We start from the raw sequence: 27571 nt of genomic DNA on the forward strand, positions 1-27571 counted from the left end.
ATGGATTCAAACGCACCCTGAAAATCGAAGTAAAAAAATTATGGTGCTGGCTAGTTGATTTTGACAGAATTTAGTTCCTTCCACTCAACATGGTACTCAGTAGTCAATATAAGCCCCACACGCTTGTCATTCCTGACAGTTCCTAATGAGATTCTTCAAAGAGTAGTTGTAAAACATTTAACAAGATCATCTGCAGAGGAATGGTTTATTTGAAGAGTTTCAGTCAGGTTTCAGAGCTCATCACAGCACAGAAACAGCTTTAGTGAAGGTTACAAATGATCTTCTCATGGCCTCTGACAGTGGACTCATCTCAGTGCTTGTCCTGCTAGACCTCAGTGCAGTGTTTGATACTGTTCACCATAATATTTTATTACAGCAATTAGAGCATGCTAAAGATATTAAAAGTTCTGTACTGCAGGGATTTGGATCATATCTATCTAACAGACTCCAATTTGTTTATGTAAATGGAGAGTCGTTAGTTATGGATGCCACACTTTGTGTACTAACACCAATTCTGTTTACATTATCCATGCTTGCCTTTGGCATTATCCGTAGTAGTAAGTTAGATAGCACACACCAATTAGATTGCAGGAATTTCTTATAAAAGTAAAGACCTGGATGACCTCTAATTTTCTTTTACTCTACTGTGGCCTAAAAGACTGTTAGAAATATGGTATCTAACCAGATTCTTGCTATGGATGGCATTAAATTACAGGGCACTAGTAGTGGACCTACCATTAACACTGTGAGGAATACTGGAGTCGTTTTTGACCAGGATATGTCCTTCAATGCACATATTAAAAACATTTGTAGGACTGCTTTCTTCGAATTGGGCAATCTCTCTGAAATTAGAAAGATTCTGTCTTAGAGTCACGCTCAAAAGCTAGCTCATGCATTTATTACTTCTAGGCTGGACTACTGTAATTCATTACTATCAGGATGTCCTGAAAACTCCCTGAAAAGCCTTCAGTTAATCCAAAGTGCTGCAGCAAGAGTCCTGACAGGGACTACATTGGCTTCTCTTCATTGGCTCCCTGTTAAATCCCAAATTGAATTCAAAATCCTGCTCCTCACATACAAGGTCTTGAGGACCCAGACTCCACAATAGAGCATTTGTTTTCAGACTGCTAGTTTACCTTTGACTACTAGGGTAGTAAAATGGGAGACAGTGCCTTTCACTTTCCAGGCCCCTTTTCTGTGGAACCAGCTTCCAGTTCGGATTTGGGAGAAAGACACCCTCTCTACCATATAGCATATAGTTAAGGCTGAATCAGGTGACTCTGATCCTCACTTAGTTTTACTGCAATAGCCCTGGGCTGCTGGGAGCTTCCCATGATAGAAGTGTTTCTTCTTCCTCACTTTGGCATACACATGGTGCAGCCAGGAATCGAAACACCAATCGTCCGACTAGTAGATTACCCCCTGTACCCAGTACCAAGTTAAATTTTATGTAAGGTAATGGAATTTTAGGTAACAGGTTCACTTTCATAAATACCAAAGCAGATGATAGTGATTAAAAACCCTTGCTGCTATTTAAATGACCAGATCCATTTCCCAGAAGTTTAAGTGACTTGATGCTATACTCTGATTAAAACGTGTTCTTTTGAGCAGTGTATTTTAATCCAAATCCAATTTGTTTATATAGCACATTTAAAAACGAAAGGTTTGCCCAAAGTGCTGAACAGAAACAAAAGGGTAAAACACAAGATAAAACCACTGACACTCACATAAAAACATAATAATACACATAATATCGAAAAAAGGTGTGTTTTCAAAAGCAACTTAAAAACAGGAAACGAAGATGCCTGTCTAATATTTAAAGGGAGCGTATTCCAAAGCTTGGGGACCATAATTGAAAAGGCTCGTTTTCCTCTATGTTTTAGCCTAGATTTTGGGACAACCAACAGCAGCTGGTCAGCTGATCTAAGGGTCTGCGAAGGAATATAAGGCTGAAGCAACTTGGAAAGGTATGGGGGAGCAAGACCATTAAGGCATTTATAAACCAGCGTTAGGACTTTGAAAGTAATCTGTCATGAACAGGAAGTCAATGAAGAGAGGACAGGATAGGTATTACATGTTCATGCCTGTGGGTACCAGTCAAGAGGCGGGCAGCAGCATTTTGAATGAGCTGAAGACGTGCAAGAGACCCTTGGCTGACTCCAACATAAAGTGCATTACAGTAGTCAAGCCATGTTGAAATAAAGGCATGTATTACCTTCTCCATGTCACATTTTGACAAAACTGGCTTCAGCTTTGCTATTTGCCTCAACTGGAAAAAGCTTTGTTGCAACACAGAACTAATATGTTTGTTCAATTTAAAATCTGAGTCCATAATGACTCCCAAATTTGTCACATGCTGTTTGATATAAAACCCTAGCCAACCACAATTTCTAAGCGGGTTGCATGAAATATTATTAGGTCTAAATACAATCACCTCCGTTTTACTCTCATTGCAATTCAAAAAGTTCAGAGCCATCCAAGCTTTGACATCTTCAAGGCCGTTCAAAAGGATTTGGATGGAGCCTGGGCCATTTGGTGCTAAAGGCAAATAAATTTGGCTGTTGCCTGCCTAGCAGTGAAAGGATATTTTGTGTTTTCTAAAAATAGACCCCAAAGGGACCAGGTATAATGAAAAAAGAAGAGGGCCAAGGATTGAGCCCTGAGGCACCCTACAAGGAAGGGGGGCTGAGGTGGACTCCAAATTTTCAACTTTAACACTAAACGTTCTGCCACTCAAATATGAACGAAGCCAATCCAGTGCTGCACCTTTGGTGCCAACCAGGTGTTCCAAACGAGAGGTAAGAATATTGTGGTCAAGAGTATCAAACGCTGCAGTAAGATCTAAAAGCACAAGGATCACAGGACTTCCACAATCACAACCACTAAAAAGATTAGTCTTAGTAACAAGTGTCAGCCTTCCAGTCTGGCTCTGTTGCGCTGACGCAGTGATGAAAAAAAGGCCGTGAATCTAATATGACTTGGATTTTTTTTACCTTAATATGAAAACACGGCATCTAATTAAAAACATTAAAATGTTTCTTTTTTTTCAATATGGTGCCAATAAAATGTCTAAATTAAGACTGTTATAATATAAATAAATTTAATCATGCTTCTACTGTCAAACTTGAAACAACAGGGAAATTGCAGAAGAATATTTTTACATTTTTTATTCCCTTTGGATTATATTTTCATCATGGAATTTATTTTATTTATTATTCGCCACTAGGGATGGGATTTCATGATTGATTTCACTTATCGATTCGATTCCCGTATCCATTCTCATTTTCAGAGTCACCAACATCTCTAAGCACCATGTCAAAGACATTACTTTCATGCAAATTAATTACATCCGGTGGGTCAAATATTTGTGGATGTTGGAGGTATTTCCACTCTTTGTTACGATCAGGGGTCATTACTCAAAAGGAGGAGGAAGTACTTTGTTACACTATTTGTTACATTATAACTGCATTTCTCGGTCAAATGAACGAAAACATATTGTCTCATAATTACCATTTGCCAATATAAACCTGAATTTACAGTCCCACACATCAACACAAATCCCTGCCCTAATGAGGACACATATAATATTTCTCTTAGTATTTAGGTATGAACACAAAGCCTACAGCACAAAAAAATTGAAAACAAGCACAAAGAGACTTTTAAGTGATCTCCATGTTGATTCTACTTCAGAAACATGAACAGATTGTTGTGATTTTGGGCTATATAAATATATAAATAAATATAAATATATAAATAAAAACAGGTAGAAACGAAGCCTGCAGCCTAACTGCTCATCTGTTTGTTACTGGATGAAGTTCAGTGGCAGCTGGCTTCACGGCAGCTCACAAGTGATGGCTCAGCCATGGGCTGGGATCAGCATTCACTCAGCTTAGCATCGCTCTGGGATCTTGGATAGCTTAGCATTTGCATGCTGTTATATTAGCAACAACCTGTTCTGTCCTGGATGCAGTTTGCACTTCCTTTTTTTGCAATAAAAATAAAAATTATGTTCGTATCCACGCTGGAAACTGCCCTACAATTTGCTCCTCCATAACTGAAATCAGCTAATTGTAGAATACATGCCAGAACTGATAAGCGGGATTGACAGGCAGGCAGACTAACAATTCCAAGGAATTGGACTACTAGGAACCGGTTCTTGTAGAGAACCTTCTTTTTCTCGATTCTCATCCACATTGGCCACTCTAGAATACTATACCTTTAGCATGAAGTGTGACCAGTAATGTTACCCTCAATAAAAAGCATTTATTTCTAATGCACAGGATACAGTTATATTTTAAACTGCATAATTTAGGTTATAACTAGCACAATGTCCTGTATTACACAAAGACAAACATGCAGTGCCTACTTAATATACAGGCTTTAAGGGAACTCAAGCAATAGGACGCTAAGTTTTATATTTGTGAAAATTTGCAGTTATACCCGGGAACCACACTGGTTTTTGCAGCTTTGCAAACATGGCTCTAAACAGAAAAAAAGAGTTGTTAGTTAGCAACAACGTGCAATCTTGTGTAGGAACTTCTGGCAATAATAAATCCAGCCTTCATAATGGTTGTATTTTTGACACCAGACAAACTGACAGTTTCCAGTCTGTTTTGATCGACTGGAATAAAGCTGTGATAGGCATGGTTTCCTTGGAGCATCAACACTGCTGAACGAGTAAGACTGCTCAGAGATTACTGTTAGTTTGTTGGAAACATGTTCTAGTTGCAGGCATTTCTAATTTCATCACATATGGTGGATTTCTGCAATAGCTTGTTTTATGGCACATATCCATTGTTAAAAAAACCAAACAAACAAACAACCCACCAGTTTTTGTGTTGTATACCTGTATAGCAGATGTGAACAGGTTGAAAATGTAGGTAAAAAGGAGACCTTCCATGATATAACTTGCTTTAACCCGATATCTAACCCATAGGTTGAGTTGACACTTACAAATGAAATTTCAAGCATCCATGTACCTTGGAAAATATTGACAGGATGAAGGTAATATTATTCATTGCTTCCTTGAAAATACTAAAAATATTGTACATGAAAGCTGTTTCTGACAGAGTAAGGTGGGAACTTTTATCTGATTAAACAGATTTTTTTTTAATGGAATGACCTATATATAAATTTACTATATGATTTATCAAAGAAAAGTGTACTTTTAATGTCAGCACTGTCCGCTCTGTACCCAAGATACAAATCACTTTCTTCTTCTTCCTCTTACAGATAGATTGACCAGTAGACAACATTGAAGAAGAGGAAAGAGAAGGGAAAAAGGGCTCTTGCATAAAGATCAATGCGCTTAGCAGCTGCCGGTATGACAGGTTTAGGTGGTGGTGGTTTCTTGTTGGCTTTGTTTTGGGATTTGAGGGCCCCTGTAACTTCAACTGGTTTACCATAACAGTCAAAGTTAGAAAGTTCAAAGTCTCGAGGTAAAGATCCCACGATGCTGAAGTCACTGGAGCGAAGGTCAGACTTCGAAGTGCAAACTTTCTTACAGCGGGTTTCAACGACCTGGTAAAAGACACATGCTGACTGAACAACATTAATAGATTTCTTTTTGCTCTTATAAAACAGATATTGCTATTAAGTCATTCCATCTCAAACAGAGACAGGCCTTTTGCTAAATAGTCTCTCATTTGCATAAAAAATTTATGACACATACATAACATATATAATGAGTGCGGTGGGGTTTTATCTTTATATTTCAAAATACTTATCAAGATATTTTTTTTCTTTGAAAAATGGCCAGTTTCAGGCCATTTTGTTGCACACTGAAATCTCTGGCATTGTTTGAATTAATGAATTAAAATGTTCTAAAAATTTGATGATTTGAAATGAAATTTCCCTCTAGGGTGTTACATGGAGCCTTTCAGCTATTTTCACACATGTAGCACAGTCTTTAACTTTTCTAAACATTTGAATGAGAATCAAATTGGTTGGCTTAGACAACAATTAATCAATTCCCATATATAGAGTCCATATAATATCTGAATGAGCTAATGCGAAAATAGAGCAATCACCACCTTTTATTAAAACCAAATAGAACGTTTGCAGTAGTGAGAATGCATTAAATGCATAGAATGCTCTGTTACGCATATGCAGCAAGTGACAAAACTTGGCTTAAGACAATGTTCATGTCCAGATTCTCCTCCAGGTGTCCATAATTCATGTGTGAAAACAGTTTTCAAAAACAGCGTTCGAGAAATAAGACCAGGGGTCTCATGAATAAACATAGACATAGAAAACCAGACCTGAAGAGGCATATACCACTTCCCAAGTAAGTTGGGATTTATTACAACAAACTTAAGAGGAGAATTTGTGCACTACTACAGAAAATCTGATCCATCAAAAGGAACATTTTCAAAATGGAAATTGGCAATGCATACTGGTCAAGTGCTGGACTGAAGTTATCTCTAGTCTATTTATCGCAGTCTAATGAGTTGCCCACTCAGTGTCGCTGTGTCCTGCTGTAATCCTTCTGGCGTATTTCCTGTGGTCTCACGGGTTCAGGTCTGAAACTGTCAGACCAGCAAGTGAGAGTTTTGTCTCCAGGCTGCAGAGAGAGCTCAGTGTATTCCTCATGGTGCCGTGAAGTTAGACATTAAGTGCTATTTCTGCTATTATGTGCTGCCTTTAAGCGATAAGCAAGCATGCTATGCTGGCCAGAGAAAGTCCTCAGTCATTCATAGACTGTTCTGTCTTGCCTGCATAAACTGGAGAGACCCATTCTTGTTTTTTGGGGAAAAGTGCACTGGCCCTCCACTTTCTGATATGCCTAGGGCAGTTGGGAAAGTGGCTGCCTCACGTGTGAGGGGGGAGCAGGGCCTAGGTAGGTGTCTCTACCTCCCCCTGATTGTGGCTTATTTCAGATTAGCCTCTTAGCAGCTCCTCTCTAGCCCTAGCTCCAGGGGAGCCGTTGACTGGAGACTGTGCTTCTCCCCTGATAAATACAACTTGTCTTGTATTTAGCCAGTAGCTAGTTCCCAGAGAACAGAGTTGGGCCACAATATTGGGAGGGCATCCAGGCTTATTGGCACATTGGTCAAGGGGTCATGACACGCTCAGTGAAACCTTGCTGTGGCATTGGGGACCTTACTGGGGTATTGTCTGCGGTCAGTGGTTTATGTACTCAGAAAAATATCAGAAAAAAGGTCCAGAACGAAGAGAGGAAGTGGATCCTGGTGGCTCCTCTTGGCCTCACATGCCATGGTTTTCAGCAATCCCACCGCTCCTGAACTGGACCGCATGGGTGCTTCCTGTCCAAAAGGACCTCCAGTCTCATAAGAGCAGGACCATCCATCTCTTCCCTGCAGGGCTCAGGCAGATGGCCCGACCCTTTAGAGAGAGAGGCTCTGTGCCCTAGGGCTGCCTGAGCCAGTGGTGCAAACTCTGCAGGAGTTTTGTGCACCATCCACTAGAGCTGCCTACTCCTACTACTGAAGACTGTTGCCTCCTGGTGTGCAGTCCACCAGTTGGACCCCCACGAGGCCATATTTTACACCACTCTGCGGTTCCTGCAATCCCAGCTGGATGTGGGCAAGTCTGCAGTTACAGTTACAATGGGAGGTGTGGTGGCAGCAATCAAGGCAGTTCGTATTGGTCCCCCAGCACTTATGGGACTGACTCCATCCTAATCTTGACGTTTCTTAGCGGTTCCCAGTGACTTTCAACTTGTAGACCTGGATGCCCAGTTCCCCCATGGAACCTGGTTCTTGGTGGGCTTTAGCGTATTCCCATTTAGCTCGGGCTGTGGTTACTTCCCTCTTGGGTCGGACCATAACGTAGCTCTATGCTAGGCTGCTCCCTGGGTCTTCACAGTGTATAGCAGGTGCATTCAGACAATTAGGAAGATGGAAAAGCTCTTGTTTGCTTAACGTGGGGTCTTGGGCAGACCCTTGCCTAGCCAAGGGTGTGCTCTGGGGATGATGCGTTCAGAGTGATGTGCAGTGTTAGTTTTCCGCCACACATAGCGTTTTGCATTTTAGCCAAAAAGTTCCATTTTGGTCTCATCTGACCAGAGCACCTTCTTCCACATGTTTGCTGTGTCCTCCACATGACTTGTGGCAAACTGCAAATGGGACTTCTTATGGTTTTCTGTTAACAATGGCTTTGTTCTTGCCAGTCTTCCATAAAGGCCAACTTTGTGCAGTGCACGACTAATAGTTGTCCTATGGACAGATTCCCCCACCTGAGCTGTAGATCTCTGCAGCTCGTCTAGAGTCACCATGGGCCTCTTGGCTGCATTTCTGATCAGCCCTCTCCTTGTTCGGCCTGTGAGTTTAGGTGGATGGCCTTGTCTTGGTAGGTTTACAGTTGTGCCATACTCCTTCCATTTCTGAATGATCGCTTGAACAGTGCTCCGTGGGATGTTCAAGTCTTCGGAAATCTTTTTGTAGCCTAAGCCTGCTTTAAATTTCTCAATAACTTTATCCCTGACCCGTCTGGTGTGTTCTTTGGACTTCATAGTGTTGTTGCTCCCAGTATTTTCTTAGACAACCTCTGAGGCTGTCACAGAGCAGCTGTATTTGTACTGACAGTAGATTACACAGAGGTGCACTCTATTTAGTCATTAGCACTCATCAGGCAATGTCTATGGGCAACTGTCTGCACTCAGACCAAAGGGGGCTGAATAATTACGCACACCCCACTTTTCAGTTATTTATTTGTAAAAAATCTTCCACTTCTCACGTGTGCACCACTTTGTGTTGGTCTTTCATGTGGAATTCCAGTAAAATTGATTCATATTTGTGGCTGTAATGTGACAAAATGTGGAGAAGTTCAAGGGGGCCGAATACTTTTGCAAGCCACTGTAGTCTTTTACTCTGAATCCCAGGGTTACAAAGTAACCATGCATTCTCATTAGTGTGGTATATCCAGTTATCCTATGATGTCTAATCGCTATATATATATATATATATATATATATATATATATATATATATATATATATATATATATATATGCTCATGTATTGCTTTATAAATCAAAAAAATTCCTGGATCATTTTTTGCTTTTTGTGCACATCCATACTTTTAGTATTCTTTTCACTCACTGCTGCATGCATGAAGCCTGAGGTGATCTTGACCTGCCATTTCCTTTATATGCATTAGACAATTTAAGTATTGACCTGGACATATTTTTCTTTATTAGACTCAAAAATTTTCTTTTTTTCTTGTATTGATTTTTAAGGATAGATGTGCACTTATGACAAACAATGTAAAATACACTATAGTTACAGATTTTAGAAGTCAGTTACCCAAGTTGTGATCACCTGCAGAGTGTTGACGTGCATTGGTGTTCCACCAGTGCCATTGATGGTGTTGTTAGGTTTAGTTAAAGGCTTCTTTCCTTCTTTCTCCTTCAAAGCTTTTTCTTTTGTGGCCATTTTGGCTTTCTCCTCTTCGATCCGTTTAGGACTGTTCAGCATCACCTTTATAACAAAAGTAAAAAGGAGTGAGGCACAGAAAAGAGAAATAGAGACAAGAAAGGAGAGAAAATTGAAAGGTTTTTAGGGTTCTCTATATATTAAGGAATCTTTTTATTTCAACGCTTGACATATAAATCATGCCAACTAATCAAACTCAAATGTCTGACTTGAGAAAATCATATCTACAAATTTGTAGATAACAAAATTGAATTGAATGTGCATATATACATACACACACACACACACATATACATATATATATATATATATATATATATATATATAAGAGAACAGCACCACCAAGGCTGGAGACGGAGCAATACTGGAAGAGCATATGGGAGAAGGATGCAACCCATAACGGCAATGCTCAGTGGCTAGTGGATCTGAGGGCAGACCACAGCGACCTCCCTGAACAGGGTCCAGTAACCATCACAGTGGCAGATATCCAAGAAAGGGTCTCCAGTATGAAGAGTTGGACAGCACCAGGGCCCGACATGGTTCACACCTACTGGCTGAAGAAGCTGACTGCACTCCACGAGCGTCTGGCAGCACAAATGAACCAGCTGCTAGTTAACGAGAGACACCCGGAATGGCTAACTGAAGGCCGGACGGTCCTGATCCCCAAGGACCCCAAGAAGGGACCGGTCCCCTCCAACTACCGACCAATAACCTGCCTCAGTACTACATGGAAGCTCCTGTCAGGCATCATATCGGCTAAGATGAACAGGCACATGGGTCAATACATGAGCGGGACACAGAAAGGAATTGGCAAGAATACCAGAGGTGCAAAACACCAGCTACTGGTAGACAGAACAATCAGCCAAGACTGCAAGACCAGACTGACCAACCTGTGCACTGCCTGGATTGATTACAAGAAGGCCTATGACTCAATGCCCCACAGCTGGATACTGGAATGCCTAGAATTGTACAAGATCAATGGGACCCTAAGAGCCTTCATCAGGAACTCAATGGGGATGTGGCGTACAACACTAGAGGCCAACTCCAAGCCCATAGCACAAGTTACCATCAAGTGCGGGATCTACCAAGGAGATGCTCTGTCCCCACTGCTGTTCTGCATAGGCCTGAACCCCCTCAGTGAGATCATTAACAAGACTGGCTACGGATACCGACTATGGAACGGAGCAGTTGTCAGCCACCTCCTGTACATGGATGACATCAAGCTGTATGCCAAGAGTGAACGAGACATCGATTCACTGATCCACACTACCAGGCTATACAGCAATGACATTGGAATGTCGTTCGGACTGGAGAAGTGTAGTCGGATGGTAACAAAGAGAGGGAAGGTAGTCAGAACTGAGGGGATTGAACTACCAGAAGGCAACATTGCAGACATAGAGGACAGTTACAAGTACCTGGGGATCCCGCAGGCAAATGGGAACCATGAAGAGGCCGCTAGAAAGGCTGCAACCACCAAGTACCTGCAGAGGGTCAGGCAAGTCCTGAGGAGTCAGCTGAATGGTAAGAACAAGATCCGGGCCATCAACACGTACGCCCTGCCCGTGATCAGGTACCCTGCTGGGGTAATAGGCTGGCCAAAGGAGGAGATAGAAGCCACTGACATAAAGACAAGAAAGCTCCTGACCATGCATGGAGGGTTTCACCCCAAGTCCAGCACCCTGAGGCTGTACGCTAAGCGGAAGGAAGGGGGCCGGGGACTGGTGAGTGTCAGCACCACAGTCCAGGATGAGACAAGGAACATCCAAGAATACATTGGGAAGATGGCCCCAACTGACCGAGTGCTCAGTGAATACCTCAGGCAGCAGAAACCCAAGAAAGAGGAGGGAGACGAGGAACCATCATGGAAGGACAGGCCCCTGCACGGTATGTACCACCGGCAGATAGAGGAGGTGGCTGATATCCAGAAATCCTACCAGTGGCTGGACAAAGCTGGACTGAAAGACAGCACAGAGGCACTAATCATGGCAGCACAAGAACAAGCTCTGAGTACAAGATCCATAGAGGCTGGGGTCTATCACACCAGGCAAGACCCCAGGTGCAGGCTGTGTAAAGATGCCCCAGAGACAATCCAGCACATAACAGCAGGGTGCAAGATGCTAGCAGGCAAGGCATACATGGAACGCCATAACCAAGTGGCCGGCATAGTGTACAGGAACATCTGTGCCGAGTATAACCTGGAAGTCCCGAGGTCAAAATGGGAGATGCCCCCAAGGGTGGTGGAGAATGACCGAGCTAAGATCCTGTGGGACTTCCAGATACAGACGGACAAAATGGTGGTGGCTAACCAACCGGACATAGTGGTGGTAGACAAACAGAAGAAGACGGCCGTAGTGATCGATGTAGCGGTTCCGAATGACAGCAATATCAGGAAGAAGGAACACGAGAAGCTGGAGAAATACCAAGGGCTCAGAGAAGAGCTCGAGAGGATGTGGAGGGTGAAGGTAACGGTGGTCCCCGTGGTAATCGGAGCACTAGGTGCGGTGACTCCCAAGCTAGGCGAGTGGCTCCAGCAGATCCCGGGAATAACATCGGAGATCTCTGTCCAGAAGAGCGCAGTCCTGGGAACAGCTAAGATACTGCGCAGGACCCTCAAGCTCCCAGGCCTCTGGTAGAGGACCCGAGCTTGAAGGATAAACCGCCCGCAGGGGCGTGCTGGGTGTTTATATATATATATTAGGGGTGCAACGATACACAAAATTCACGGTTCGGTTCGGTTCGATACTTTGGTGTCACGGTTCGATATTTTTTCGATACAAAAAAATGTTCATGCATTTTTAATTTGTCATTTATTAAAATTATAAATATATATTTTAACTCAAAAGTACAGTTTTTAAATTTAACCCTAACCCTTGTGCGTGTTTTTTATTTTGACAGCGAATGCGCACCTGCGGACCACTTATGTGCAGCCCTGGTTATTTAGCTCATCATATTGCAGCCACAGAAATTCTTTTGTCCATGAAACCATAAAGCTGCACTTTCTTTTTGCCTTATAGTCTGATTTGTCATAACTTCTCCGTTTTGTGGTAAGCTTTTCTTTGGCTGTCACTTCTTCACCCCGACCTGTCTTATTTGGCTCAGCAGAACTGAAATGCTTTTACACACGCACTCACATAAGCTCAGCGATTCTCTGCGCGATCAACCTCTCACATGTTTAAGCTTGCTGCGGGAGATTTCACTTGTCATGTTTGCATAGTAAGCTAACGATTAATAAGACGATGTCAGAGGAATTGGTGCACAAATTATCATCACTCACAGATCAGTGCTGTCGCTCTCTATACACAGTTCGCACGATTGCAAAGTGAAAGCAAAAAAACAAGCGCAAATTCAAACGCGACTTCAATATGTCACATATTGACAGTGGCTCACCGATGCCAATGACATAATTACCCAGCTACATTTCTGAAAGAATGCAAAATCATGTGCTAACAGCTGTCTAAATGACTCGGCTAAAGTTAGTAGCATGCTTGTTGTTTTTGTCTTTGCACTAGGATGATGTCGGCGTAAATGTGCAGTCATATTCGTTGTGTTCCCACTAGTGCTTTCAGGTTAATCTCGTTGAAATGACCTTAACGCCACAACACGGCAAATCTCCGTTAACGAGCTACCGCCGATCGCTCCGTGCATGGGGCTAGACAGCCAACACGTTAACGAGCTAACTGCTCTAACACACTAGTTCACACCAATGTAATTGAGCATTGCATGGCACATCCAACATACTGTTTTACTTTAGTCCATGACTCGCTTACCTTCAGGGTCATACGTCACATGAAAACCAAAATAATTCCAAACGCCAGATCTGAATGAGGTTCAATGCCTGTTGCAAGGAGAGCTTAACTTCTGTCTCGCTAGCTTGCCCTGCGCTCTTCCTTCTGACTATGCTGTCTGTGTTGAGCGCTCAGTGGATCTGCGCTCGACAGTGCAGCCTAGGCGGAGTAGTCGAACGCAGATTCACTGAGCGCTCAACACAGACAGCATCGTCAGAAGGAAAATTGATAAAATAAATTACAAATGTTGTATTGTTCGATACATATGCGTACCGAACCGAAAGCACTGTATCGAACGGTTCAATATCGATACGAATATCGTTGCACCCCTAATATATATATATATATATATATATATATATATATATATATATATATATATATATATATATATATATATATATATGTACGGCGGAAGGTTAGCCAACTATCAGAGCTGCAGAAAGGTGAGACAAAGAAGGTGCCTAAGAAGTACAGCAAGCTGTCCATACCTGAGGCCTTGGAAACAACTCACAGCCTTGGCCAGCCGCTTGAAGAGGTACACTAGAGAGATCGAAGGTAGGAGAATAAACCAGCTGTTCTCCACAGAACCAGCTAAGGTGTACTCTCAGTGGCAGGGGAACAATATAGCTACGTTCACACTGCAGGCGAAAGCGCATCAAATCCAATTTTTTTGACCCTATGTGACCCATATCTGATCATGGTATGACAGTGTGAACAGCACAAATCCGATATTTTCAAATCCGATCTGGGTCACTTTCGTATGTGGTACTGAATCCGATACATATCCGATGTTTTAGAAAGCGACTGCTGTTTGAACGGTCATGTCGCATTGAATCTGTCTTTTACGTCACTGACACAAGACAGACGCCAATTATCAGCGCCGGAGAAGCGCCGGAGAAGACATCGTGAACGCTTCCTGGCCATCCCGTGTAGATGTTAGTGAAACTGTTGGGAAGAAAACGTGAACATTTTATTTGTACTGTATAATCTGCAGATTCTGACAGAAATCTGCAACTATCCTTTGAAGCACCGCTCCTCTCTAAAACAGCAATAAGGATCATTATTAAGTTATCTACATTATTATGTAAATAAGAAAAAAACTTAAAGCAAAAATTGGGAAACGTAAAGTCCGAAGTCTTTATATTAAGGGCCATCAGTCAAACAATACTGTTTGCTCTGGGTCTAAACAGAGCGCGTTGTGTGTGACATCTTCTTTTGCGCATGCGGGCCACTTTGAGCGTTCACACTAGAGTGCGTTTGCTGTCACATTTTATTTGTAGTGTGAACAAGCAGACAAAAAAATTGGATTTGATCAAAAAATCTGAATTGAGCATTAAGACCTGCAGTGTGAACGTAGCCTATGAGAACAGCACTACCAAGGCTGGAGAGGGAACAATACTGGAAGAGCATATCGTTAGCTTCATAGCATAAGTGCCTAAGTCATTTGACTAAGTCAATGACTTAGGCACTTATGCTATGAAGCTAACGATATGGAAGAAGGACGCAACCCATAACGGTAATGCTCAGTGGCAAGTGGATCTGAGGGCAGACCACAGTAAACTCCCTCAACAGGGTCCATAATCATCACCGTGGCAGGCATCCAAGAAAGGGTCTCCAGTGTGAAGAGCTGGACAGCACCAGGAACTGACATGGTTCACGCCTACTGGCTAAAGAAGCTGACTGCAGTCCACGAGTGGCTGGCAGCACAAATGAACCAGCTACTAGTTGACGAGAGACACCCAGAATGGCTAACCAAAGGCCGGACAGTCCTGATCCTCAAGGACCCCCAGGTCCCCTCCAACTACGGACCAATAACCTGCCTCAGCACCATGTGGAAGCTCCTGTCAGGCATCATAGCGGCTAAGATGAATAGCCCAATGAGTGGGGCACAGAAAGGGATTGGCAAGAATACCAGAGGTGCAAAACACCAGATACTGGTAGACCAAGTAGTCAGCCGAGACTGCAAGACTAGACTGGAGAAATACAGTTGGATGATAACAAAGAGAGAGAAGGTAGTCAGAACTGAGGGGATCAAACTACCAGAATGCAACATTGCAGACATAGAGGACAGCTACAAGTACCTGGGGATCCCACAGGTAAATGGGAACCATGAAGAGGTCGCTAGAAAAGCTGCAACCACCAAATACCTGCAGAGGGTCAGGCAAGTCCTGAGAAGTCAGCTGAATGGTAAGAACAAGATCCGGGCTATCAACACCTACGCCCTGCCCGTGATCAGGTACCCTGCTAGGTAGGGCTGGGCCATATCATACCGTTCACGGTAATACCCTTATAATGTTGGGCAACGATAAGAAAATGAAATATCGCGATAGAATATGGGTAAAACGTGCATTTGCTGATGATGAGGCTGGACCGGTTTGCGGGGCAAGCCGTGTGGATTTGTAGTAAGGACCCAAAAGGCGGCAGCTCTGGTGCAGGTGAGTGTTTATTTACAGGGGTGTAAGTACAAACAGCGGTGGCAACAAAACATGAAACCGGAAACCTAAACTGGGTAAACTAATAAGACAAACCAGAATGAGGATGCAGGGAGGTCCGGAGAAATACATACGGGGAGACCGAGGGGAAACAACACAGACGAACCAGCGATTACTAAGACAGAAAATACAACTTAAATACACTCAGAACACAGGGAGATTACACACAGGTGGGAGACACAGCTGGGAGTGATTAACATGACGAGACCAGGGAGGCAAACTGAAAACACTCACATAAGACGCAGACCTTCACAATAAAACAGGAACACACGGGGGGAACAGGGTAAACACCAATTAGAGAACAGAACCAAAATCGCGAAGAGAAAACACAAAACGCTGGGTCAAAAGGACCCAGGATCATGACAGTACCCCCCCTCAAAGGCTGGCTCCAGACAGCCGAACAAGAAACAAAACAGCCAGAAAAAACAGAAAACAACCCGACCAGGGCGGGCGGCGGGGGCCCAGGAAGGAGGGCTCGAAGCAAAACAAAACCGGAGCACCAGAAGGCCAAAAGACTAAAACAAAAAACGAGCCCAAAACCAAAAGAAACGAAGCACACCAGAACACAGGAAAAAACAGAGCCCAAAACAGAAGAGTCCAGGGGGCCGACAGCACAGGAGTCCAAAACAGTTCAGGGGGCCGGCCAGGGGGCCGACAGCACAGGAGTCCAAACAGTTCGGGGGGACCAGACGAGGCTGAAGGCTCTGAGGCTGGACCAGACGAGGCTGAAGGCTCTGAGGCTGGACCAGACGAGGCTGATGATGAGGCTGGACCAGACGAGGCTGATGATGATGCTGCAGCCGGCGAGGATGATGATGATGCTGCAGCCGGCGAGGATGATGATGATGCTGCAGCCGGCGAGGATGATGATGAAGCTGCAGCAGGTGGCTGGACGGGCTCCTCGGGCCCTCCAGCTGAGACAGGTGGCTGAACGGGCTCCTCGGGCCCCCCAGCGGAGACTGGAGACAACGGCCGGAGCGGTCCCTCGGACCCTCCAGCGGAAACAGGAAACAAAGGCCGGAGCGGTCCCTCGGACCCTCCAGCGGAGACACGAGATGAAGGCTGGACGGGCCCCTTGGACCCTCCAGTAGAAGCCATCACAAAGCCAGCAGGCATGGAGTCCTCTGGCAGACATGAAGGCAATGGGTGCTGTGCTGAGCACTGGCCCTGCTCAGACAGCACTGACACGGAGTTGTTCTCTGAGGGCTGCTTAATCTTCAGGGGTCCAGAATCAGCTGGGGACTGAGACCTAGCCTCTGGGGAAGCCCTGGAGTGCAGAACGGTGCCTGAAGCAGCTAAAGCGCGAGAAACTCCCTGACTGGACCTTAAATTTTCTCCCTGCATGGAGTGAATGAGTGGAACCGGTACTGCTGGAGCCAGAGCTACGGGTAGCGGGGGCACTGGAGCTACTGGGGCCTGCGCTACAGGCGGCACTGGAGCTACTGGGGCCTGCGCTACAGGCGGCACTGGAGACTGAACTGAGGGTGGCACTGGAGACTGAACTGAGGGTGGCACTGGAGACTGAACTGAGGGGGACACTGGAGACTGAACTGAAGGGGACACTGGAGACTGAACTGAAGGGGACACTGGAGACTGAGCTGAAGGGGACACAGGAGACTGAGCTGAAGGAGGCACAGGAGACTGAGCTGAGAGTAGCACTGGCTGCGGGGGAGCTAACTGAGCTGAGAATGGCTGCGGGGGAGCTAACCGAGCTGAGAGTGGCTGCGGGGGAGCTAACCGAGCTGAGAGTGGCTGCGGGGGAGCTAACCGAGCTGAGAGTGGCTGCGGGGGAGCTAACCGAGCTGCCGGTAGCTGCACAGGCGATAAGCAGCTCGCGTTGACATCCGCCACACAAAACGCAGCCCCTGAATGAACAGTTATGCAGTCTGAAAATGAAAAAGAGTCCTCACTCACCACAGCCGGCGATTTAGAAGCCCGAACGTCCGGCTGTGGGGTGGCGCGCTTGCGGCGCGATCGGCGTTTCCTCCCCGCAGACGGCTCCGACGGGCCGGGCAAGATCACATCCGGCGAGTCGGGCAGCGAGGCAGGAGTGGCTGAGAGAAGGTGAGGTGTGTGCCGGAGAAAAGCCTGTATGGTCGGAGGAAGTGAATTCAGTAGCCATGGCAGGCCGGAAAAGAGACATTGTAGCCGACCTTCCACGGCGCGGCGAAGCTCGTACGGAGGATTCTCCAGCCACAGCCCGAGGAGGATCTCCACATTGTAGCCGATGTCATCCTGGAGCTCCTCGGACGGATTGACTGCCGCTGGGTCCATGGTGGCTGGTTCGTTCTGTCACGGTTTGCGGGGCAAGCCGTGTGGATTTGTAGTAAGGACCCAAAAGGCGGCAGCTCTGGTGCAGGTGAGTGTTTATTTACAGGGGTGTAAGTACAAACAGCGGTGGCGACAAAACATGAAACCGGAAACCTAAACTGGGTAAACTAATAAGACAAACCAGAATGAGGATGCAGGGAGGTCCGGAGAAATACATACGGGGAGACCAAGGGGAAACAACACAGACGAACCAGCGATTACTAAGACAGAAAATACAACTTAAATACACTCAGAACACAGGGAGATTACACACAGGTGGGAGACACAGCTGGGAGTGATTAACATGACGAGACCAGGGAGGCAAACTGAAAACACTCACATAAGACGCAGACCTTCACAATAAAACAGGAACACACGGGGGGAACAGGGTAAACACCAATTAGAGAACAGAACCAAAATCGCGAAGAGAAAACACAAAACGCTGGGTCAAAAGGACCCAGGATCATGACAATTTTATATGGTACACGGCGCTCGAAAATCTGTCAAATGTTGTAGTGCAACTTTGCTAAGCTATGAATCCACACCGCTTGATGGATTGTCGGAGCATTACAGCTATCATAGGCAGGAGCCTCGCGGAGTGATGCGTACTGTGCTTCAACATAATATTACCGTATTGTGTGTGTATAACCTCTTTTTAAGTTTTGTAGATATTATAAATGGTTATGCTGAGGATATGTCGGCCAATTTCCACTGGAAATGCCTTTTGGTTAAACTGTCAGTAAGGAATTTGCATTTGCACTGTTAAATTTTTATATAACTTTAATGCACATAAAAAACAGCTGCTTGTTTAAGTGAAAATACATTGATTTTTTTTTTTTGCACTAATAAAGTTGTGGAGATGTAAAGTGTTTTGTCTAGTGCCAATTATATCATCAGTTATATCGTTATCGCAAATTTTCAAATGTATTTCGTGATAAATATTTTTGGTCATATCACACTGCTCCACTGCTGGGATAATGAGCTGGCCAAAGGAGGAGATAGAAGCCACTGACATCAAGACAAGAAAGCTCCTGACCATGCATGGAGGGTTTCACCCCAAGTCCAGCACCCTGAGGCTGTACGCTAAGTTTAAGGAAGGAGGCCAGGGACTGGTGAGTGTCAGCACCATGGTCCAGGATGAGACAACAAACATCCACGAATACATCCGGAAGATGGCCCCAACCGACCGTGTGCTCAGTGAATACCTCAGGCTGCAGAAACCCAAGAATGAGGAGGAAGAGGAGGCACCATCATGGAAGGACAGGCCCCTGCACGGTATGTACCACTGGCAGATAGCAGAGGTGGCTGATATCCAGAAATCCTATCAGAGGCTGGACAAAGCTGGACTGAAAGACAGCACAGAGGCACTGATCATGGCAGCACAGGAACAAGCTTTGAGCACAAGATCCATAGAGGCTGGGGTCTATCACACCAGGCAAGACCCCAGGTGCAGGCTGTGTAAAGATGCCCCTGAGACAATCCAGCACATAACAGCAGGGTGCAAGATGCTAGCAGGCAGGGCATACATGGAATGCCATAACCAAGTGGCCGGCATAGTGTACAGAAACATCTGTGCCGAATATGGCCTGGAAGTCCCAAGGTCAAACTGGGAGACTGGGTGGTGGAGAATGACCGAGCTAAGATCCTGTGGGACTTCCAGATACAGACGGACAAAATGATGGTGGCTAACCAACCAGACACAGTGGTGGTAGACAAACAGAAGAAGACGGCTGTAGTGATAGATGTAGCGGTATCAATGACAGCAACATCAGAAAGAGGGAACACGAGAAGCTTGAGGAATACCAAGGGCTCAGAGAAGAGCTCGACAAGATGTGGAGGGTGAAGGTAACGGTGGTTAATGGTGGAGTTTGAAGGATAGACCATAATTGCCTGTAGGCTGAAATGAAGGTGTGACAGTATGTTTTAACATGCATACTTATCTGCAGTGTGTGACTTTTATTCAAAATGTGAAGCACTTTGCAAGCCTATCTTTTAAAAAGTGCTATACAAATCAATTTATTAATAATGATTATTATTAATTATTATTAATATTAGTATTATCAAGGATGGGGCTCATAACAACAATGCTCAGTAGATAGGGAAGCTAGGACCACAGCACCACCTTGAACAGGATCCAGTAACCGTCACAGTGGCAGACCTTCACGTGTCATATATTCACACCTATTGGCTAAAGAAGCTAACTGCACTCCATAAGCAGCTTCCAGTACAAATGAACTAGCTGCTAATAGATAAGAAACACCCAGAATAGGACAGAAGGCCAGACAGTCCTGATCCCCAAGGATCCCCAGAAGGGAATGATAACCTGCCAAAGCACAACACGGAAGCTCCTGTCAGGCCGCATAGCAGCTAAGAGGATCAGGCACATAAGGAATTGGTAAAAAAGAAAGAGTGTTAGGGTTTAAAATGATTAAACAAAGCTGGTTTTATTGTTTTTATATACACAATGCAGTGTGCTCATAAACAAGTTAGCGCTCCATGTTTGAAGGTCAAAAGCTTCATCCAGCGGCATGTCTGGACTGAAATATTGAAGAGTTGACTTAGCGCAGAGGGTTTTGCAACATGCTTACACATCACACTTGATAATGTTAGAAGGATATTCTCTGGACCGAAGGGAGTCTGAACAGAATGTCCTGAACTAGACATGTAGAATTAGTAATATTAAAATGATCAGCGCTAGGCAGGGAGGTGTTTTTGTGTCTGTCTTTGTGATTCCAGGAAAAAGGAGCAGATAGGAGGTGGGGACAGAGTGAAGACTCATAAGGAGACAACAGGACTGCCACGTTGCTTCCGGAAGAAGATACCCATAATAGTACTTGTTATTGTTGTAGTATAAAACTGTACGGCCCAAACCAGGGTTATCCTGAGGGAGACAGCTGTTCACATCCATGTCCTTGTAATTTGAACAACAATGCTATAACCTATAGGCCAAATTCAAGACAACTGAACAAGTCACCATCAAGTACCAAGGAGATGCTCTGTCCCAACTGCTGTTCTTCATAGGCATGAAACCCATCACCCATACCTTTAACAAGATTGAATATGGATACTGACAGTGGAATGGAGCAACTGTTAGCCAATTCCTCTAAATGGATGACATCAAGTTGTATGCCAGGGGTGAACGAGACATCGATTCACTCATCCACACCACGAGGATATAAAGCAACAACAGCTAAATGTCATTCGGAGAAGCAGAGAGGGAAGGTAGTCAGAACTGTGGGGATTGCACTAGCAGAAGGCAGACATTGAGGACGGCTACAAGTACTTTGGAATCCCACAGGCAAATGGAAACCATGAAGAAGCCACTAGGAAAACCGCAACCAGCAAATACCTGCAGAGAGAAGGTAGGTGCTGAGGAGTCAGCTGAATGGGGAGAAAAAGATCCAGGTAATCACCGCCTACACCCTGCCGGTTGGTATAATCAGCTGGCCAAAGGAGGTGACGCCACTGACATCAAGACAACAAAACCTTCGGCTGTAGAGGCCCGAGTGCCACAAAAAATAAAAGCAAAAAAAAAATTCAGGAAAAAACAATAAAGAACCATGAATACATCAGAAAGACAGCCACAACTGATCATGTACTTAGTGAATACCTCAGGCATCAGAAACCTGAGAAAGAAGAGGAGGCAGGGAGAAGAATTATGATGGAAGGATCGGGCCCTGCATGTACCACTGGCAGATAGAAGTGGCTGAAATCCTATCAATCGCTGGACAGAGCTGGACTGAGACACAGCACATAGGCACATTCGAAAATAAATTAAAAATTATCCTTGAAAGTTGACCTGAAACTTTCAACACATTCTTACTGTCATCCAACTGCTGTAAATCTGTGCCAAGTTTAATCTCTATTGGCTGCAATATTCCACAAAAATTAAAGGACAATTTTGCTCAATACAGTCAACGCAATATGATCACATCACATCAAAGGAATGTGATAACATTGTGTTAAAAATGTATGTAATGTTCTGAAAGGCACATTCAAATAAAATGTATTATTATTATTATTATTAATCATATTATTATTAAAGATCAGCAGTTCAGCCCCTCCAAGGTTCAAGGTTACTGTATTTATACCTTTAGGTAAATTTGTTTTACAGAAAAAAAGATAGCATATGGCATCCCTTCACAAAACACACACACGTATTTAATCCTGACAGACACATATTTGGTAAATAGACAAGATGACTCAAACCAAAAACAGTTCTTATTAGGTTTAGTGAGAGCAGCAGGGACAAAGCTGTTTTTATAATGCTTTGTCCTGCATCTTGTAACTAGAAACCTCCGTCCAGAGGGAAGACACTGATATTCACCCCGTAGAGAATGGGAACCATTATAAAGAACTGATAAAGCCACCCTCTGTACCTGTTTAGAGTACAGAGAGGCAAAATCTGATTTAGTGAGTTTTTCTCTGTGACAGAGGTCTGACCAAACCATGCCACCAAACAAAGAGATAAAACAGACTCAATAGAAGAACGATAAAACCAAAGTTAAAATTGATTAAAAGACAGTCTAATAGATGGGTTATGGTCAGCAAATCCCAAAGAGGGAGGGATTTACAAGCATTCTTCCACTGAATTTCATGTCAACTATTGAAGATGATTGTTTATGTACATTTTTATTTATTAAAATAAGCCTGTTGGCAGACATGTAGAGAAGGTAACCCAGAGGAAGAGTCAACTGGCAATTTCATGTCCACAATCACAGATAAATTTTTATGTAATATTATATTGAATTTGAACAGAAATGTCCTTATGTTTGTGCAGTGGATTGCGATGAGATGTCCAAGAAGAGGAATCTGATGAGAATTTGAAGTCGAGCATAATTGTCCTTTATTTTCTGTGGGATATTGCTGCCGATAGAAATCAACCTTGACAGAGATGTAGAGTAGCTGAAGGAAGAATAACATTGCCACCCAAACTGAAAAGAAGAATAAATGAACACCCAATCAGGAAAACAATGGTGCAGGAGCTTAATTTCTCTTAATTTCCTGAAGAGAAAAAAAGTGAATGTGTTCATTTGTATGTGTGTGTGTGTGTGTGTGTGTGTGTGTGTGTGTGTGCTTGCGCCTGTGTTTTCAATCAGCAACAAAGAAGAAGCGCTACTGTAAAGCTTAGTGCAGTCAGTGTAAGAAAATTGATGTCGGCTCGCTTGACTGCAGTGCTCTGTGTTAGCCACTGTTGACCATTACTAGGATTCCTTTTAAGTTCTGTCAACTTATTTCCATGGGAAACATGAATGAAAAGTTCTAGGTACTATTTTTGAATTTAAGTAATAAACATTTCATTTTTATTATAGCCTAGAGACTGGTGATCTGTCCAGGTATACCCTGTCTCTTCACCAATGGCAACTGGGATAGTCTCCAACTGCAAACGCACAAACAGATTCTGGTCGGTTTAATAGACAGTGTGTGTGCTGCAGCACCAAGCTATAAACCAGGCTATAAGCCTGGTGCTGCATCTCAAAAGACTGTGAGGGGACTTCACTCAGAGATGGAGAAATATGCAAAAACAGCAAACGGCAGCCAAAATAAACGCTTGCTTTTTGTTTAGAATTCCATCTCTGCACATCTGCATCTGGACCCTAAACTCTGACAGAAACCTCTACACTGCAAAATAGTATGCAAATATTTTGTTGAATTGCTGATGCAGTTATTGTTATCTTGTCCCAAGGCTTGTTCCCCAAGTAGGTTTTCCAACTAAGCTATGTGTACACAGATATTTTATATATAGCAAGATGTATTTTACAGTACAGTGTGAGTGGTTGTTTGCAAGAACTGACCTGGACTACAGCATATTCCACCAGGGATGAAAAACCAAAGAGCAGACAGGCAATGAGCCAAATATCAATAGCCTTTACATAGGAAACCTTTGGTAGCTCTGAAGCCAAGGACATGCTCTCACTGGATAGCGAAAGCACTGACAAAATACCTAGAAAAGCACAGACGTTAACATGTTAATTTTACCATTTTATAATAATCATTTCCAGGTAATTGAGATTTCTGATCATTTAATTCTGCTTGGATACATCAAAAAGAGGAGATTCAATTTTAAAAGTAGTGATCATTATAATACACCATATTGAATATACATATAACATCGCATTTGCTACAACTCAGTTACATCTGAATGCCTTCTTTAAGAGTTCTGTAAATTGAACATTATGATCCTTTATCAAGCACAGTATTAAATGTATGGCTGCATCATTATGTCAATCTGAGCAGAGGGAAACAGTAGTATTAAAATATGTTTTAGTGAGGTAAAGTTTTAAGAAGTGAATGATCAGTCTACAGTTACAGCTAGCACTTTTTTTTCTCATCATTCAATATTCAATCTGTCTTTGTGGGAACAGAGCAACGAGGAATCTTGACTGAAATTAGGTACTGATTCATAATGAAAATCTCATGCATGCATATAATAATGCTCTCAATAGGACTTGAAAACAAATTTAACATCAGGAAGAGGATGTTTCTCAGAAAATGGCCTGGTTAAAGCCCCTCTGAGACATGCATCTTGTTATTAAATTTGTTGATGTCATGTCTTATTAATCCAATTACAATTCTGTAAAGGCCAGCATAGTCAGATTTGCTTTATATTTGCCCGAATTACATGCTATATATGCTGAAATAACCACATGTTCATAGCAATTGATTACTGAACTAGGTTTGATAAGTATTGCTTTACAGTAGCTTTGTGAAGGTGAAATGTAAGAAACAAAATATATGGCTCTACACAGATAAATGACAAATTTATCAGTTTGTCTTCCAGTAACAGTCGTAGCCACAACAAATAAGAATATGCTCATGTACACACAAAGATGCCATACCATTTCTCTATTCTAAAATCTGGATGGCAAGCTTTATGGAACTTAATGGGGTCCATTTTATATAAAGTAACATGAGATCAGGCATTGCTGGGGAGACTGGATTCAATCAGAACCGATAAAGCTGGGGAGACAGGTGAGACAAGTTTAGAAATGATCCTTGTGCATTAAGGTTAGACATAGACATTTAATCTACATCTGCTTTTCTTTCTTTTCAGTACATGGTACAGCTTTCTCCCATGCTCCTTGTTTCTCATGAAAACACAGCAAAAGGTTGACCCTTGGAGCTACTCTCACTGGAAAGACATGAGACCTCTACACTTTATATTTTAGTCAACTGAATCAACTTTAGATTTAATCAACAATAATCTTATGACTTTTGGTTAACTAAAACTATACTAAAAGTAAAAGAATTTAGGTGACAATATTAAACGAAAATCATCTGTCAAAATTAACAAACTCTTGACAAATGCTTTTCATAAACTTAGTGTTTTCATGAATTCAGCTGCTGTTTTCAAGAAACCTATTTCAAAGCTGAGATTTTAAAGGGAAGCACAGTAATAGAACGTAATTCATTGTCCCATTAATTGCACCAGTATGTATTGACAATGAACCAGCATGGTCAATGCAAGACCTAAGTGGAAATTAACAATTATTAAGTGATTTGTATGTTTTTTTTCCTTTGAGGTGTCCAACTGTCTTGAATAAAGAAGCAGCTGTGTTACCTGCAAACACAAATAATCAATGCCTGTATTGAAATTTAAGCATGAGGAGTCTTAGGCCAAACACTTCTCTGTATAGGGTACCCAGCACTGAAATGCAAACATTTGGTTACAGTTTACTTAAATGTAAAGTGATTCAAACAAAGAATGCAAAATGTGTTTTTGTGGTACTCACCTAGTGGCACCCTTGCAGCTGAGGCATCAGGGTTGATCCAGAATGACAACCAGGACAAAACAACAATCAACAGTGTTGGAGCGTAAACTCCCATCAAGTAAAAACCGACCTGCCGTCGCAACGTAAATATAACCTCGACACAGGTGTAGTATCCTGGAAACAGAGAATGATTAAATACTCAAACACACAGATCTTAAATAGATAAGATAAGCTGTTCATATTCAATATTTTCTGCATTACTTTGAGACAAACTATCTTATTTTCATTGTAGTTAATAATGGCAAATTATCTTTTTAGACAATCCCGACAATCAGACAACTCCTATGAGCAATCACTTGGTGACAACGCGAACAAAAAAACTCGCCTTTAACAGGAAGAAACTATTTAGGGGAGGGGAGAGTAGAAGTGACAAAAGACACACTAGAAGAGAGCGATAGAGTTTAATCACTGCTAATGAATAAAAATAATAATGGTCGATAAATGCACAGAACACGAAAATGAGGTGAGCGAAGAAGAAACAATCAATGAATCATGGGAAGCCCCAAGCAGCCTAAGCCTATTGCTGCGTAACTATGGGAGGATTCAGGCTCACCTGATCCAGAGTTGTCAAAAAGGAAAATTTTAAGCCTAATGTTGAAAGTAGAGAGGGAAGCTGGTTCTGCAGAAGAGGGGCCTGATAACTGAAGGCTCTTCCTCCCATTCTGCTTTGAGAAACTCGGGTAATTCTGCAGTCTGAGAGAAGTGGCCTACTGTGACAATATACTACTATTATTTATTTAAGATAAGATTGGACTTGATTATTTAAGACCTTATTTAAGAAGGATTTTAAATTCTATATTTAACAGGTAGCCTGAGAGTAAGCGATGGAATTAGGAGAAAATATCATCTCTCTTTCTAGTCCCTGTCAGTACTCTTGCTGCAGCATTCTAAACAAACTGAAGGCTTTACAAGAAGCTCTTAGAGTGACCTGATAATAACGGGTTACTATAGCCTAGCCTAGAAGTAATACATGCACAGACTAGTTTTTGCCTGCATAGTATAATAAAATTTCAATTTACAGAAATTGGACATAGTCTTTTAATTCAATTACAGATTACTAACCTGTTCCTTGGTAGTACTTTGTGCAGTTTCCATATTTTATATCCTCTTGCTTGATGTCAAACTGTGGGAGAGCAATCTCATCCATTTGAACTGGGTCAGACTGCCACATGAACACAAGATCACTGGTGGTGTAGCCAACTAAAACATAAAAATTAGAATCATAAATTTTACAGCATCAGCATAATAGACATAAAAAGTACACAATATAATACATAATATGAATAGTTTACATTTTGACTTCAATTAATTTTTTAATTTCTTTGTTTCAACTAATTTTGCCTTCTCCCACTGCAGTATACCATTAGATGAGTATGTTAAAATGGGGATAGCAGCCCCAAAATCTGCTGGAAGTAATTTAAAATCAAGATTCCAGAAGCTACTGGAAGAAGAACAGAGCTCTTTATATTACAGCACATGTGGTAGTTTTCATGAAATATAACATACAAAGTACTGAGCACTTGTTGGCCCCTTTGACTTCACTCTATGCTCCTAAACCATCTTGATTGGGCTTTGGTTTCTCTTCAGCACTGTAGCCAGGCTGACAAAAAATCAGAGCACTGTTGAGCCAACCATCCCTTTAACAGCTAGTAATGACTTCATGAACTTCTTCACAAATAAAATTTTAACCATTAGAGAAAAAAAAAGACTTATAATCATCTCACAGATGTAACATTATCTACAGCACCATTGATATTCATTTAGATTCTTTTTCTCTGATTGATCTTTCTGGGTTAACTTCAGTAATTCATTTCT

General features: G+C 42.8%; 1 protein-coding gene across 1 annotated transcript in view; it reads right to left on the reverse strand.

Annotated features, from left to right (window-relative positions):
* Positions 1-2260: 2260 nt before the first annotated feature.
* LOC146667451 (glycine receptor subunit beta-like) overlaps positions 2261-27571 on the reverse strand; it is a 76695-nt gene continuing 51384 nt past the window's right edge. Inside the window, exons 7-11 of the mRNA XM_085409156.1 lie at positions 26819-26956; positions 25718-25870; positions 23780-23928; positions 9281-9439; positions 2261-5520 (exon numbers count right to left, since the gene is read on the reverse strand). Coding sequence (XP_085265282.1) covers positions 5227-5520; positions 9281-9439; positions 23780-23928; positions 25718-25870; positions 26819-26956 — 893 coding nt within the window. The 3' untranslated portion in view covers positions 2261-5226. The remainder of the gene's footprint in view (positions 5521-9280; positions 9440-23779; positions 23929-25717; positions 25871-26818; positions 26957-27571) is intronic.

The sequence above is a fragment of the Rhamphochromis longiceps genome, linkage group LG6 (assembly GCF_057381845.1).
Source record: "Rhamphochromis longiceps isolate RC_006_pf linkage group LG6, R_longiceps_female_GT1.1, whole genome shotgun sequence".
NCBI lineage: Eukaryota > Metazoa > Chordata > Actinopteri > Cichliformes > Cichlidae > Rhamphochromis > Rhamphochromis longiceps.